The 14,273-nt window shown below is 44.1% G+C and overlaps 1 protein-coding gene across 4 annotated transcripts in view; it reads left to right on the top strand.

Moving 5' to 3' along the window:
- Nucleotides 1–2,722, top strand: part of UBE2E3 (ubiquitin conjugating enzyme E2 E3) — a 59,430-nt gene extending 56,708 nt beyond the window's left edge. For all 4 annotated transcript variants that reach the window (XR_014694284.1, XM_084523577.1, XM_084523576.1 and 1 more), the window contains 2 exons: nucleotides 145–292; nucleotides 1,934–2,722. Coding sequence is in view for 3 of the 4 variants with exons in the window: in XM_084523577.1 (XP_084379703.1) it covers nucleotides 145–292; nucleotides 1,934–2,031 (246 nt within the window). In the remaining variant the exon portion in view is untranslated. The remainder of the gene's footprint in view (nucleotides 1–144; nucleotides 293–1,933) is intronic.
- Nucleotides 2,723–14,273: the final 11,551 nt, after the last annotated feature.

Below are 14,273 nucleotides of genomic sequence, written 5' to 3'. Positions count from 1 at the left end.
TACAGAATGTTGCTTTAGAAAATGAGCGTAGAGGAGCTGCTTCCCCAGAAGCTCTGCAGCTCAGGGAGGGCCCCTCAGGGACTAGGGGCAGCATTCCTAGGCAACACTGAATGACTTTTTCTGTCTCTTGTGCTGCAATTCTAGGTTACTTTCCGTACCAGAATTTATCACTGCAACATCAACAGTCAGGGAGTCATCTGTCTGGATATCCTGAAGGACAACTGGAGCCCTGCTTTGACTATTTCAAAGGTCCTGCTGTCTATTTGTTCTCTTTTGACAGACTGCAACCCGGGTAAGGAGCTGATAGTTCTGGGCATCCACTCTTAGTCATTTGAACTATTTGCCATGGAATATATTTTGTATATTTGCTTATTTAGATTGAATCAAAGTTATTATTTTTAAAATCAGGGCTGAAACACTTCTGCTTGGATGCAGTCCCACATTTAATGGTGCTTCTCAGTCCTGTGATCCAACAGAAAGTAAATAGCATTAAGCCCATTTATTTCAAATGTGTGGTGGAGAAAATAAGTCAGTGTCTTTGAAGGTCTATATACTAAAGGCTGTAGCAAATGAGTGGTAGATCCAGGAGTAAAGCGAAGTCCTCTGAATTACAAACTCATAAATCATTCAGGTTGGAAGGGAACTACAGGAAGTCCCTTTGTCTTACGACAGCAATTGAGATGTTTAATCTTGCCAAAGTGCAGGTGACAAGGTTTGGGGAGATACTACCTTTTTCAGAGAGAGTTCCTTATTACTGTTGGGAGGAGAGGAACTCCACTGGCATCTGTAAAATTCTCAGGAACATCTGTATGACCAGTGCCACTGTGCTATGAATGCTAATTGCTTTCAGTCAGCACAGGAACTGAGAGGTAGTGCCAAGATGACAGGTCATTCGCAGGAGGCTGGTAACGAGTAGGGAGAATTAGGTTAGCCTCTTTGATACAGAAGTCTGATGATTCTTGACACAGTACAACTGGATCCCCTCAGTGTGTCTCCTACGGTCTTGACACCAAAAGGTACTCCAGCCTTCTCCCAGCCCTGTGAAGGGAGGATGCCAGCCTGCACGTGCTGAGTGCCCCATGCACCCAGCTGCCCTTCCAAAGGAAGCAGGGTGCCTGGCTGGGAAGAGCAGTTGTGGTACAACTCATTCTGTCCATGACGGGGACAATGCTAAGACAGACTTGAGATGCTGCCCCTTACAGGACATTTTTCCTGCAGGCAGAAGGTGGCTGGTGGGTGTATCCTGAAGTTAGGTGCATGGAGCTTTTCAGCTGCAGAGAGTAGGCTCTGCTTACAAGGATCTTGATTTCTTTGAAGTTAAGGAGCTGGTTTTTTCTGTGTCTCACCAGGAAATTGTTGCACTTGTCTGTTGTTTCGCCACCACCAGCTGGCAGCAAGTTTGTCTGTCCAGGAGATGTTTACCCTCCTTTAGCAGATTAAATCTTTTTAAAAATGGAGGACTTTTTGGGAAGGTTTTTATTTTCAAGACATTAGTTGCTTAAAAACATTGACAAATCGCACCTGACGAAATGGTATCTGAATTGCTGGTGATCTTACAAAACTTCACACCAAGCCTTTTGTCAGGTTTTGGCTGAAAAGAATAGCTGTATCATTTGAACACAGGTGTCTGCCTGTCATCTGACACACTAACACACAGATAACTGAAACTGATTAAAGCATTTTTCTGTTCGCTGTGCTTTGTGTGCTTTCTCCTGGAAATGTATGCTAGGAGCCCCACTACATGTCACAGCATTTTCTGGCCTAACAAAGACTGTATTTTGGAATAGATTCTGTATTTTAAATCATGGTGGGTTTGGTTGGTTGGTTGGTTTTGTGTTTGCTTTTTTTTTTTTTTGGTTGGTTTTATTATTGGGATTTTTTTTATTTTTTACTGTGAAATACTTTCTAATTCATTTTCTCCTGCCCTTTACAGCTGATCCTTTGGTTGGAAGCATAGCTACTCAGTATCTGACCAACAGAGCAGAACATGACAGGATAGCCAGACAGTGGACCAAGAGATATGCAACATAAACGACAAACTACTTGTGCAGTGTGAAGGTGCAGAAGGCAACTTTACAGTGTGCAACAAATCTTTATAGCCTTTACAATACGGACTTCTGTGTATATGTTATACTGATTCTACTCTGCTTTTATCCTTTTGAAGACTGGGATACTGCCCCCCAAAAAGGTAAATGCTATCAAGAGTAGAAATTTGTAGCTGTAGATTAGTTATGTTTAAAATGCCTACTTGCAAGTCTTGCTTCTTTGGGATATCAAAATGTATTTTGTGATGTACTAAGGATACTGTTCCTGAAGTCAACCAAATATTATAGTGCATTTTAGCCTAATTCATTATCTGTATGAAGTTATTAAAGGTAGCTGTAGATTACTAGGAATTATGTCATTTGTATTAAACCCAGATCTATTTCCAATATGTGGTACATGCTGTTGTGAAAACTGTTTTAACTTTTACCTTTGTCAGTTTGTAATGAAAGGATTTCCTTTTTCCCTTTGTAGCTCAGAGAGCACCCAGTGTATCATCTCAAACACAATAAACATGTTCCCCAAGGAGTAGTTTCTTTGTTTTCCTATTTTAAATTAATATTTGAAGAAATTTAATTATAGTAACAAGGCAGGGCCAATGTATCACAGATCCCTGTGGATAATCTTTAAATTAATATACATAAGCAAAGGCTTGCTATTAAATGTTTAATGCACCTGTGGATTGTTTAAGTTTTCCCTGTTTGTTTTTGTTTTGTTTTGTTTTTACAGAACAAATGTCATTTATACAATTTCCTTAAATTTAATACTGCTCAGCTGTTTCTCAAGTTGGAATGAGAGCATTGCATATGCTTCCTCCAAAAGCTAACATAGCTGGTTGCTTCAGGCCAGACCTGTTCCTGTAACAAACCGAGTCTTGCTACAAACTCTTTTTGCAGGACCAGGGCCAAGTTACACACAGTCTGGTGCTTTTATGTCAAAGTAAAGCAAGTCGGACTTGCTCTGGAGAACTACAGTTGTCCATTGAAAATGGTCTTCCAAAGCACGATTAAACACTATCTTGTCTATCCAGAAAAGAAAGGAGTAGAATTAAATTTGATTAGATAGTTATAACAGAAAAACAGTTGTGGGGGATATTAACTTTTCTTAGTGAAAATGAAATATGTAAAACTTTTAGACTACTTTTCCCTCTCCCCTCTTCACTTTCTGGCTTGCAAATTTTGTAACATCTGTAAGTAACAAAGATACAGCTTTATAGTACATACAGTAGAGTCACTACTAGTTTTATAATTTAAGCTTTTGTAGGTTACCAGTCACGCTATCGATTATACAAAAAGAGATTTGATCCCTTTAAATGATTTTTAAAAATACAATTAATTTTAAACTTCACTGCCTCCCTTACTATCTGGTGTTTTTGGAGATAATGTAGCACTTCCATCAATAAGATGCTCTGCTCACTTAATATATGAAAAATGAATGTTAAGTTTAAATATTAAAGCAATAGAAAAAATGATAAAGATTAGATCTAAGTTAGTCATCACTATATAGATCCCTGTTTTTTGTATCACATAACCTTTGACCATGAATTGCCCACCCTACTTTAAATATTTCTACAGATTCCTGAAGGTGGCTTGAAGAACTGCGTATCCCAAATATCTCAACCTAGAAGCCAGTCTCTCTTGATAGCTACAAGATAGCTTTAGAGTTCAGGTTTTAAAGTGCAAAAGGGAATGAGAAACAGGGGATCTGGCAGGTGAATATGCCTAAGTCAGGTAACAGACTAATGCCAGGAGATGAAGTGCTGGAAATCACTGCTGACGGTGACCAGAGTTTCTCATTTTGTCATTGAACATGTGAGAAATAGCACAGATTGGCAAAGAAACAAGGGGCTATTACATCCGTGTTGGATATCTACAGTCTGCTCACTGCTGTCCACTAGTGCACTGGTGTGTTATGCAGTGCTCGTACACCACTCCAGTGACTTCCCAGTGAGGAGCAAACTATGTATTTCACATGTTAACTATGTTGCCTACAGAATTTACAGATATTTATATCATAAAATATTATGGTATAAAAATACAGGTTTTATTTTAATTTTAATGTATTTTGTTTTTGTATTGTACTGACAACTTCAAAGACCTAGGTGTACAAGTGGGATGCCTTGTTAGCGTTGCCCCATCTTGCCTTCCTTGCAATTGGATCCTTTACACTGAATTCCCATCCTTTTCTTTTTTCTTTTTTTTTGTTGGTTTGTCATGATTCTGTTCTTTTTTTAATGTAGTTTTTTTTTGTGTGTAAATTTTATATTTACTGAAGTAAAAGTTGTTTTTGTGTAAACATTTAAACTTTTAAAAAAAAAAGAAAAGAAGCTAATTTTGTTTCTCAAGTTCTCTCTGCTAAACCATGCAGTAGAAAGAAATTTGTATTGTTAAATAAATCAATTAGTTGTTAAATGCGAACGTGTGTCTGTTTTCATGGGGAAGAGAGAAATTGCTGCCTGAAATATATCCAAAATGCCAGTTGCAAAGAGCATCTGGTATTTTCAAACCGTTTCCTTTCCTGGCTGTGCCAGGGTAAATGCCGGACACTACCCTGTCACAGTGCTGATCCTGTTTTACAGTTCAGGTTTTCAGGTCCATCTTCTATCACCCATCACCAGGCTGATTCAGGAATTTGCATTCAGGAGAATGCAAATTTAAATGATACATTTCAATAAACCACACTCCCCCTCTTGCCCTACACTTTGCATGGCCTTTGGAGACACTTGCACTTGCTGATCTGCATTTGAGGCCCGTAGTTGGGGAGGGAAAGGAGTCACTCAGGGCCAGAAAGCTTCAAGTAGCCAAGTAGCTTCCCCAGCTTTGCAAGGGGAGCAGGAACTGAGTCAGCTGTGGGCTGTGCTCTGCACCCCCCTTCCTCTGGGGAAAGGGGAATGTGCAGCCCCGCGGTGCTGCCCAGCAGCCCTTGCCCTGTGTGCGATGCTCTGGGGCAGTGGGCATTGTGAGCATGGAGATGGAGCTCTGGATGCTTATGTGAAAGCAAGAAGACCTGCTTGGGCATCCTGAACCACACAGCTTCACAGGACTGCAAGGCTGTCCTGACTGGATGCGACTGGGCCATGAAATTGCATTGCATATGCAGCCCATGCTACATGCAGAGAAACATGCACTGGAGAGCCCAGCACTGCTTTGCCTGCATTATCCCTTTAACCTCTGCATGGTGGCACTGCTTGCATCGATATCACACTGTGGCTCCTGGGGCAGACCAGCAGCTCCCCTTCCCTCCCTGGCCACCCAGGCTGGAGGTGGCTGCAGCGGAGCCCAAGACCCCAGGAGAGATCAGGGTCAAATATGTGCTAAAGGGAGAAGTAAGACGAGCACAACTGCTTGTACTATGGCCTGACCTTGCTGAAATGTTGATGATAATTAGATACATTCAGCTGTGGCTTAGGTGGAAGAGCAGATAATGAACTTGGCAAGTGACTGCTGAAATGTTCGCAGCACTTTGCTTTTCTATTCCTAAAGAGGGAAACCTGCTCTAGCGTGTTTTCCTCCAATTCTCTGTGTGCATGTCTGCAGAGCGGTACTGTGAGTAGCTCTGTCACTGGGTAAAAGAGAAAGCACCCACTGTGGCAAGAGTTGGGGAGACCTTAATAACAAAAACTGCCAGGATTAGGTAAGATAAGAGTAGTATGAAAAATATACATATCTCATTCCCTCATGGTGACTACATCCAAGCACAGGCTCTGCATCTACAGTGATGGAAGATGTTGTGGGACCACATGCATGGGTAACACGCATATGTTGTCTCACATTGTTGTTGCCCTTGCTCTTCTCCTGCAGGCAATGTGTTGACAGCCCTATCTATGTACTGTTTCCCAGCACTGGGATGCATTTTGTAACTTTACTGTCTAAGATAAACATATCTTTGCATGATCCTAAATTGTTATCCTGCACAACGTCCTTTGATAGTGAATGCTAAAGTTCAATTACAAACTGTGTAAAAAATAGTTTGTCATGTGATTTTTTTCATTTAACCTGCTCATTAATGTTTTATGCCACCTAGTTTTGTATTGTGAGAAATAATGAATAATTGCATCTGTTATCTTCCTTGATCCCGTTTATGATTTTATTTATCATCATTATTATCAGCCCCTAGTAACCACTTTTTCCAGACTCAAAAGTCCTCATTTATTTAATCTCTCCCTGTACAAAGGTATTCTGATCATCCTGGTCACCCTTGTCTGAGCAGTTTGTAATTCTGCTCCAGCTAATTTAAGGGACTGAGAGCTGTGCATTGCATGCAAAAGGTGAACTCAGTTCATCCAGAATCGTGTGTTCTGGTTTAGTCTGATTGCCTAGTAATTCTTACTGCTCTGTTTGCCTTGTTGACCACTGCTTATTGCTTAGTTAATGTTTTCATAAAGCTATGTTCAGAAACGGTGGAATCTCTCTTTCTGAGCAATAGATAGTTTAGCCCTCTATGTAGGTCTAACAAACATGTCTTTTCCAACATCCGCTGCTTGGTATCATCACTGAACTCATCTTTGACATAATCTTCCCATTCTCAGCATCATGAAATCCTTTACAACACTTCACAGTCAGCTTTAGTTTAGGCTGCCTTGCATATTGACTCTCCACGTGCGGTGCTTATGATAGGGGTAGGAGGTAACAGCAAAAGTAACAGCAAAGTGCACTGGACAGGTCTGTCTGCCAAGAAGTGATGGGTCCCCGAGGACAAATTATCATCTGGCTTCTGAATGGCACAAATGAAAGCAGCTGCCAACTGTTTTCATCAGGCTGGGCTTTGTCTCCCTCTACAGAACAAATGTCAGGTCATTATTTAAAGCGGAGCTCAGGGCGGGTACATTTTCCAGAGTGCTAAACGAGCTGTCATCCTAGGGATTAGTTTTCTGGGCTATCATATAGGTAGACAGGGGTGAATCTCAAGTCCTAGGGGAGACCATCCTTCTGAATGTAGCAACTGCATGTATCTCTGAAGTGTACAGGTGGGTTAGAAACCTGCAGCCTAACACTAGTTCACGGGAATAGGCAGCAGCAAAGGGGCTGGAAAAGGAGAGGCACCCAGGGGAAGGGGGATAAAGTTGTTGAAATGCAGGGGTTCATGATAGCCTTGCTCGTACTGAGGAAGGCAGCGTCTCACAAGTGCAGATGTCTGTGGCTCTGTGTATGTATTCCAGCATTTGAACCTGTCTTGACAGGTGAAAATTTGGGCCAAGCTGGGACCCTGCTGGCTGCATGCTCAAGGAACAGGATACCAACATGTGGTTTGTGAGTTACAGGTGGTGGAATTAAGGTGACAAATTATTTTAAACTTTTCGGTTTCTGAAAGTAAACATTAATACACCCTATTCTTTTCCAATATTGCATGGGTGTCTCTGTTAGCTGTGAAGCTAACGTGCTGTCTTCTCACCACTGGGATGGTAAGTTATTGCACATAAGCAACATTTTTCATCCTATTCCCTGTTGGTTGTTGCCGTTTCCAGCTGAATTGTTTCATAAGTGTGGCCTTAATGAAGAACTGAAAACACTGAGGTATCATGTAAGCTCCATTCAGATTTCATCGATATTTTACTGCACTACGGCCTGAATTACCTTTCCTAAAGTACGAGTAAGAACTGAACTACGCAGCAGCTCTTCTGGAAGACCGCGCTGTGAGCACGTCTGTCACCTAGGCCAGCGCCACATCAGTAAATCATGCGCTTCACTGCCATTTTCTTTTGCCTGCTGCATAATACTTGATACGAGTGTTTCTACACAGTCAAAAACCGAATGCAGGAGCTGAGAGGGGCCGGGCTGAGCGGAGGGGAGCGGAGGAAGGCCCGCTAGGTGTCAGTGCAGCCCCGGCTAGAGGGAAGCGCCGCGCTGCCGGCGGGGCGCTGCTAGCGGCGAAGGGAGCGCGGCCGACGGGCAACGGGGCCCCGGGAGCCTGAAAGGGGGCGACAGCCGGGCCTCGGGAGGGATGTGGGGACGACGGGGCCAGGCCCTGCCCGTGAGGCAGCGCCGCTGGGGGCGGGTGTCGCTGTGACCCGGCGCTGAGGCCGCTGCCTGCGGGAGCCCCGGGCCCGGCCCGCTTCGTGGCGCTGCCCCCAGCTCCCTGGGCGCCAGGGCGGGTTCCGGAGGAGTTGAACTTCGGCCCAAGTGAAATTGCTGCGGATGGGCGGGTAGTGCCCAGATGGAGTGAAATGCCGCGTGTTGGTTCTGTTTGCTTTCTTAGGTTAAACATTCGGCTCCTGGCATTGGGAAGTCCGTCTTCGTATTCTCATAAAACATACTCATTCATAAGTCCCACTCTGAAATTAGGCCAAGCAGCCAGCTGGTTGTCTTTAAGTAACGAAGGATTTGGATGTAGCAAAGAATCATAGATTCATACAATTATTAAAGTTGGAAAAGACTTTCATGATCATCTGGTCCAACCAACACCCTACCACCAATGTCACCCACTAAACCATGTCCCTAAGTGCGACATCCAACCTTTCCTTAAACACCCCCAGGGACGGTGACTCCACCACCTCCCTGGGCAACCCATCCCAGTGCCCGACTACTTTTTCTGAGCAGAAATGTCTCCTAATTTCCAACCTAAACCTCCCCTGGCACAACTGGAGGCCATTCCCTCTAGTACTATCACTGATTATCCGTGAAAAGAGGCCGACACCCAGCTCCACACATCTTCCTTTCAGGTAGCTGTAGAGAGCAGTAAGGTCTCCCCTGAGCCTTTTCTCCTCCAGACTAAACAACCCAAGTTCCCTCAGCCGCTCCTCACAGGACTTGTGTTCCAGGCCTTTCACCAGCTTCGCAGCCCTTCTCTGGGCACGCTCCAGGGCCTCAATGTCCTTCTTGTAGTGAGGCACCCAAAACTGAGCACAGTACTCGAGGGGCAGCCTCACCAGAGCAGAGTACAGGGGAATGATCACCTCCCTGGTCCTGCTGGCCACACTATTCCTGATACAAGCCAGGATGCCGTTGGCCATCTTGGCCACCTGGGCACCCTGCTGGCTCATGTTCAGGCAAGCGTCGACCAACACCCACAGATTCTTTTCCTCTGCAGAGCTTCCAGTCACTCTGCCCCAAGCTTGTAGAGTTGCCTGGGGTTGTTGTGGACAAAGTGCAGGACCCAGCCCTTCCCCTTCGCCATGTTGAACCTCATCACATTGGCCTCTGCCCATCGATCCAACCTGTCCAGGTCCCTCTGCAGGGCCTTCCTACCTTCCAACTTTCTGAGCAAATTCTGTCTGCTCAGAAATGATGTGTGGATAAATATTTTAAATCCACCCAATTGCTAGTGATTTTCAAGGGCTTTCATTGAGCAATTAAAGTAGCCATTGATCATTCAGGCCTCAACCTACGCTGTAATTCTGACACTCTGCAAAGAAAGCCATGCGCAAGCAGATCAGATGGTGTTCAAAGAGAGGCCTCTGCAATTACCATTGGTAATGTCAGGTATTGTGTTTGCCTTATTAGATTACATTAGGAACCTGTAGTGAAGCTGTGAAATAGCAGTTGTCCTAAGATGTTTCCTGTGGTAGCATTTTTACTAAAGACAGTTACAGAGCTGTAAACTGCAAAGGCAAACTGATTGGAATTTAAGCTTTGAACAGGATGTAGGTCTGCAAATGTGCTGAGAATCCTACAAAATTACTGTCAAGATCCACAGAGGAACCGTACTTCCTGGCTAAGGATTACTTAAACTGTGAACTAGTTGAACATTCCACAGTGGTGCTTAGAAAAATGGCTACAAATGATCAGTGCTTAACTGCCTTTGGGAGGAGAGTTGGGAGTTTTTTGATTTCTCTGTCTTTGTCAGATCTATACTCAGCCACCACCTTTCTGTGTTTTCTCTGTCTTGCTCCCTTTCTTCATTCTTCATGGCTGGATTTAGAATAACAGATTTGTGAAAGAATAAATGGTAAATGTTCCTTGTTCTTCAGATTTGGGAAAATTCTTTAAATTCATGCATTTGTTTGGGTCAAATTCAAGATTTGACCTCCACCAGTGCACACTTCCATTTATTCCTACCCCACAAAAGGCTTTTTCCTGCCAGACCAGGCTTCAAGATGAGAGTTTGGCAGAGGCCAGGATCATGGGGAGTTCCCATGGCACCAAGCCCCCACCCCAGGCATGTCACAGCCCATCTGCCCCATCCAGCACAGTGAGGCTTCTTATAGGCAACTGCTACTTCAGGAGACCACTTCCTTGTCACTCCCATGTGGTGGTGGACCTCGCAGCTGCTCCTTAATCCAGTTGGTCTTTGGGAGCCTTCAAACTTTCATTTACAGGGGAAACTACCAAGAGAGGAGGTATAGTTTGTAGCACAGAGTGATTTATTTGTATAATAGCAGTTATCCAGAGCAAAGCACTCTGTAAAATGACACTCAAAAAAAAAAATAAAATAAAATAAAAAATCAGGCTAGAAGCTTAATGTAAAACTACTAGACCAATTTGAAAACACAGTGACAATCTAGTCCTCAGTATTCAACCAAGCTCTTCAGAGGAAGGGGGAGGATGAGGACTTTGTAGTGCCCTGAAACACCACAATTCGGGAAAAGTTTTGCTCTGGGAAAAGGAGCGATACAAAGGACCCAGAGGATATTCCCTGTGCTATGCCCTGCTAGAGCTGATTTTAACTGTGAGGATCTGGCTGTCTTGGAGGCTAAGATTTAAGACTTTTTTGTTTCATTGCAGAAAGCTAAAGGATCGAACTTGCTGTTTTCAGGTCTTGCCCCTGTTTCATTTCTCCGTCTTAAGCATATGGTAGCTTTTGCTGTCCCGCTCATGCTGCCACACCAGTGGCTGCTGTTATGTGCCATGGTTAAGGACGCACAGAGAAAGCAGCTTTGGGAGCTGCTTCTGCTGGTTTAAAAACAACCAAGGTGCTGCAGCAAGTGCCAAGCAGGCTGCAGGCACCAGGTGAGCACACCTAGCTCGTGGCCTAGGTAATGTGCCCCAGCTCTGAAGATTTTTCTTCCCAGACCACCCTTCCAAACCATGCTATTGCTTTCTTTTCCTAAAAGGGTTTGGAAAGAAGAAGTAATTTCTGTCACTTTGTTATTATGAAAGACTAGCTAATGTGAATCTAGGGGTTCAGCCTTGAATTAATATAAGGTTAATGCTCACGGCAGCTGAGTGATGGGAAAGCAGAAGTGGCTCTGGCTTACGCTGGCATGCAGAAGATCTCTGGAGGCCATCGCACTGGCAAGAATTATTGCCTGAAGGGCAATTACATTGGCAAGCCTCAGCTGGAGCACTGTGCACCCTACTTTCTCACCTCATCATGCCAATTCATGCCGCCAGCTTTGTTCTGACACCCATCCTCTTATCAGAGGAGCAGGTGGCGAGGAGCCAGCCACGCTCAGCGTGGGGCTGCTCTATGGAGAGCCAGCAGCCGAGGACCAGCTCAGAAATCCAGCACAATGCACAGGGCAGAAACAAAGCCTGACTGCAAAACAAGAAACCAAAAGCTTGGACTGGCCTGCAGGACATATCTGGTAAGCAAGAGGAGTGAGGCAGTAGGAGTGGAGAAAACAAAGCCATCGTTCTGGAGGTAGGCCTGACTGGTGGCAAACGAGCAGATGGACAGCACTCTTCAGCTTCCTCCCAGGGAGAGCGATGGCAATTTGATTGCTGGACAAAAGACGTGGACAGGAAGGTGCTGATCTCCCTGCCCCAACTGCCTTCTGAGGCGCCCTTCATCACTCTTACCACATTGGGTCAGGGACAAAGCCTAGCACTGAAAACAGAAATACCACAGCCCTGCCTGTTGCAGGCAAATTCTGCCTCTGCAGAACTACTCTGTCACAGCGTCTTAAATAAACTTCTGTTCAGCATCCATACTGGATCGCCAGAAACCAAGACATATTCGGAAAAAGAAAATCAAAAAAAAAAAAAAAAAGAACTACATGAAAATGAAGAAGCCTGTTCACAGTACCCTAGCAGTACATTCAAAGGAATAAAATCATTGTAAGCAGACTGGAAAGTATTTAAAGAAGCCCATTTCTGCAGAGAAGGCATATTGGGTCTCAGAGCAAAGCTCTTATCAGGAAATATTTTTTAAAATATGAAGAAAGAAACCAGCTACAGGATAAGGGAAGCTAATAAAAGCAAACAAGAATCAATGGGCTGAATGCTAAGAGGACAAAGTTTGCTGCGGATTTGTAGTTATTCAAAGCATGTAGGAGAAACGCTGACCATGAAGAACTATCAAAATTATTTAAAGTGACCAGATTTTAAAACAGTCAATAAATTCAATATAATTAAATGTAAAGTGATTAGCAGGAGGAAAAGAGTCTCGCATTATGTACACAGTGGGATCTGGGCTCATTCTTTTGCACTCTGAATTCCTCAAATGACGCAGCAGAGAGAGAAGGGCTTTTAATACTTCCAATGTTTTCCTATCTGTTGAAGGTAAAGGCAGGTCTGTACATTAGCATCAACACAAAAGCCTTTGAAATCGAGTCACATGCTGATAACAGGTTAACATCATAAAATTTTGGAATACAAATTTGGACATTTTGGTTTAAATATTCTCCTGCAGATTCTCCTGGGATTCCTGTAGGTGGGTCAGTATTGCTATGTTATGCTAACTTCAACATGTATGTTAATCAGTCCCATATTTCCATCTTTTACAAAGTCATAATTGTATTAAACCTACCCAGGGCCTGGGATACCTCAGGCTCTACTGAGAGCAGTGCTCCAAGCTACTGAGCTATTTATCTTTAGCATTGCTCAGCAGTTTCAGGAAAAGGCACAGCGAAGGACAAGAAATAGATTTAATGCTGGGCTGATGTAAGCAGTGGTGCAGGTGTTTTAGGATAGGAGCACTGCTGTTGCAGAGGTGGGAACAATGCTGGCACAGGAATGAAATCAATACACAGTTCTCAGTACCAGAGACACTCACCATCCATGCAGAGAGCGCTTGGGGCTCTCCACAACATGGAAACACAACGTGGCTCTCTACACTGCTGTCTCTCGAGACAGCAGTGGGTTACTTCTCCTCTGCCTTACAGGGAAACCCAGCTCCTGCATTTTTGCCTGAATTCAGTTACTCCTTCTGCTCCTTCTCTCCATCACAGAGAGCATCCCTCGCTGTGACTCAAGTTACCCAATGCAATGTGTCAAAACCACATAAAACTGAACCACCCCATCCCGCACAAGTTGCCAGTTAGGTCTTCATGCTAATGTGAGCTGCTGGTTCTTCCAGGAACAACTTATGTCAAATCCTCCTTACCCTTTCCTGAGCCCCAGCTGACAGTGGCTGGCACAAAAAGCAGGAAAAAGACAAAAGTCTCTCAAAACCTGAGGATTTTCAGAACACACCTCAAGACGCCTGCTATTAGCTTGAACCATGGGGTTGCACGAGCAATTAAAAATGAGCAAACAACAAGACAGCCAAATCTGCAGAGTCTTAGCCAGGCAAAGAAAAACTCCATTTCAGGAACACACAATGCAGTTTAATAGTGAATCTAAAAATTATCGACTGACAGCTGATGAGCATGGCCACATCACTAGACATGGGACAGCCTTGTGTTTCTGAAGCCACGCGTGCAAGGGTGTAAAGCTGAAACATCTGCCCTAAGGCATGGAGAGTAAAGACAACAGCCTCGCAAAAAGCATCTTCCCACCCTCCCAGTCAGCATTGCAGGCATGGAGCCCTGATCCCTGACACCCCTCACCAGGCAGTCCTGCTCTGCCCTGCCCCTGAAAGGGGAAATGGGAAACAAAGAGCTTTGGGTGGGGGAAGCTGCCAGCAGCTTCAGGCTGATCAGAGGGTGACTCAGAGGCAGCGGTGGTCACAGGCAGGCTGGGTTCCCAAAGACGCAAATCCCTGAGAGACTGTTTGCTGCTTGACAGAAAAGTGAATGCCACAATTTTAACCAAATTTGAAATCGTTTATGTGGGCAAAACTCCTGTCAATAGCAGGAGGAGTTCTGCTCAAATAATGTTCCCCAAATAAGGCACTTCTTTACTGTGAGTTATCAGTGCTATGGTTTAGGCTGCGTCCCTACATGTAGACACACCAATTGCTGGCAATTTGCTTGCTCTCCACATCCTTCCTAAATGCCTCCAGCATTAAGAAATGAATGCATTTTTTTTGGAGGAACTCCATCTTTGCTGAAATTATAGAAAAAAAAAATAATAAAGTGACAAGAAAAGAAAAAGAGAGTTTTTTTGATTCTTCATGTATGGAAAGTGAATAGTCCAGCTGTCTCACACAAAAGACTTTGAAAGGTTCAGACATCACCAGTCTCATTTTTT

Source organism: Aythya ferina, assembly GCF_964211825.1.
Source record: "Aythya ferina genome assembly, chromosome: 6".
Classification (NCBI taxonomy): Eukaryota; Metazoa; Chordata; class Aves; order Anseriformes; family Anatidae; genus Aythya; species Aythya ferina.
This window is presented reverse-complemented; position numbering and strand designations above follow the sequence as displayed.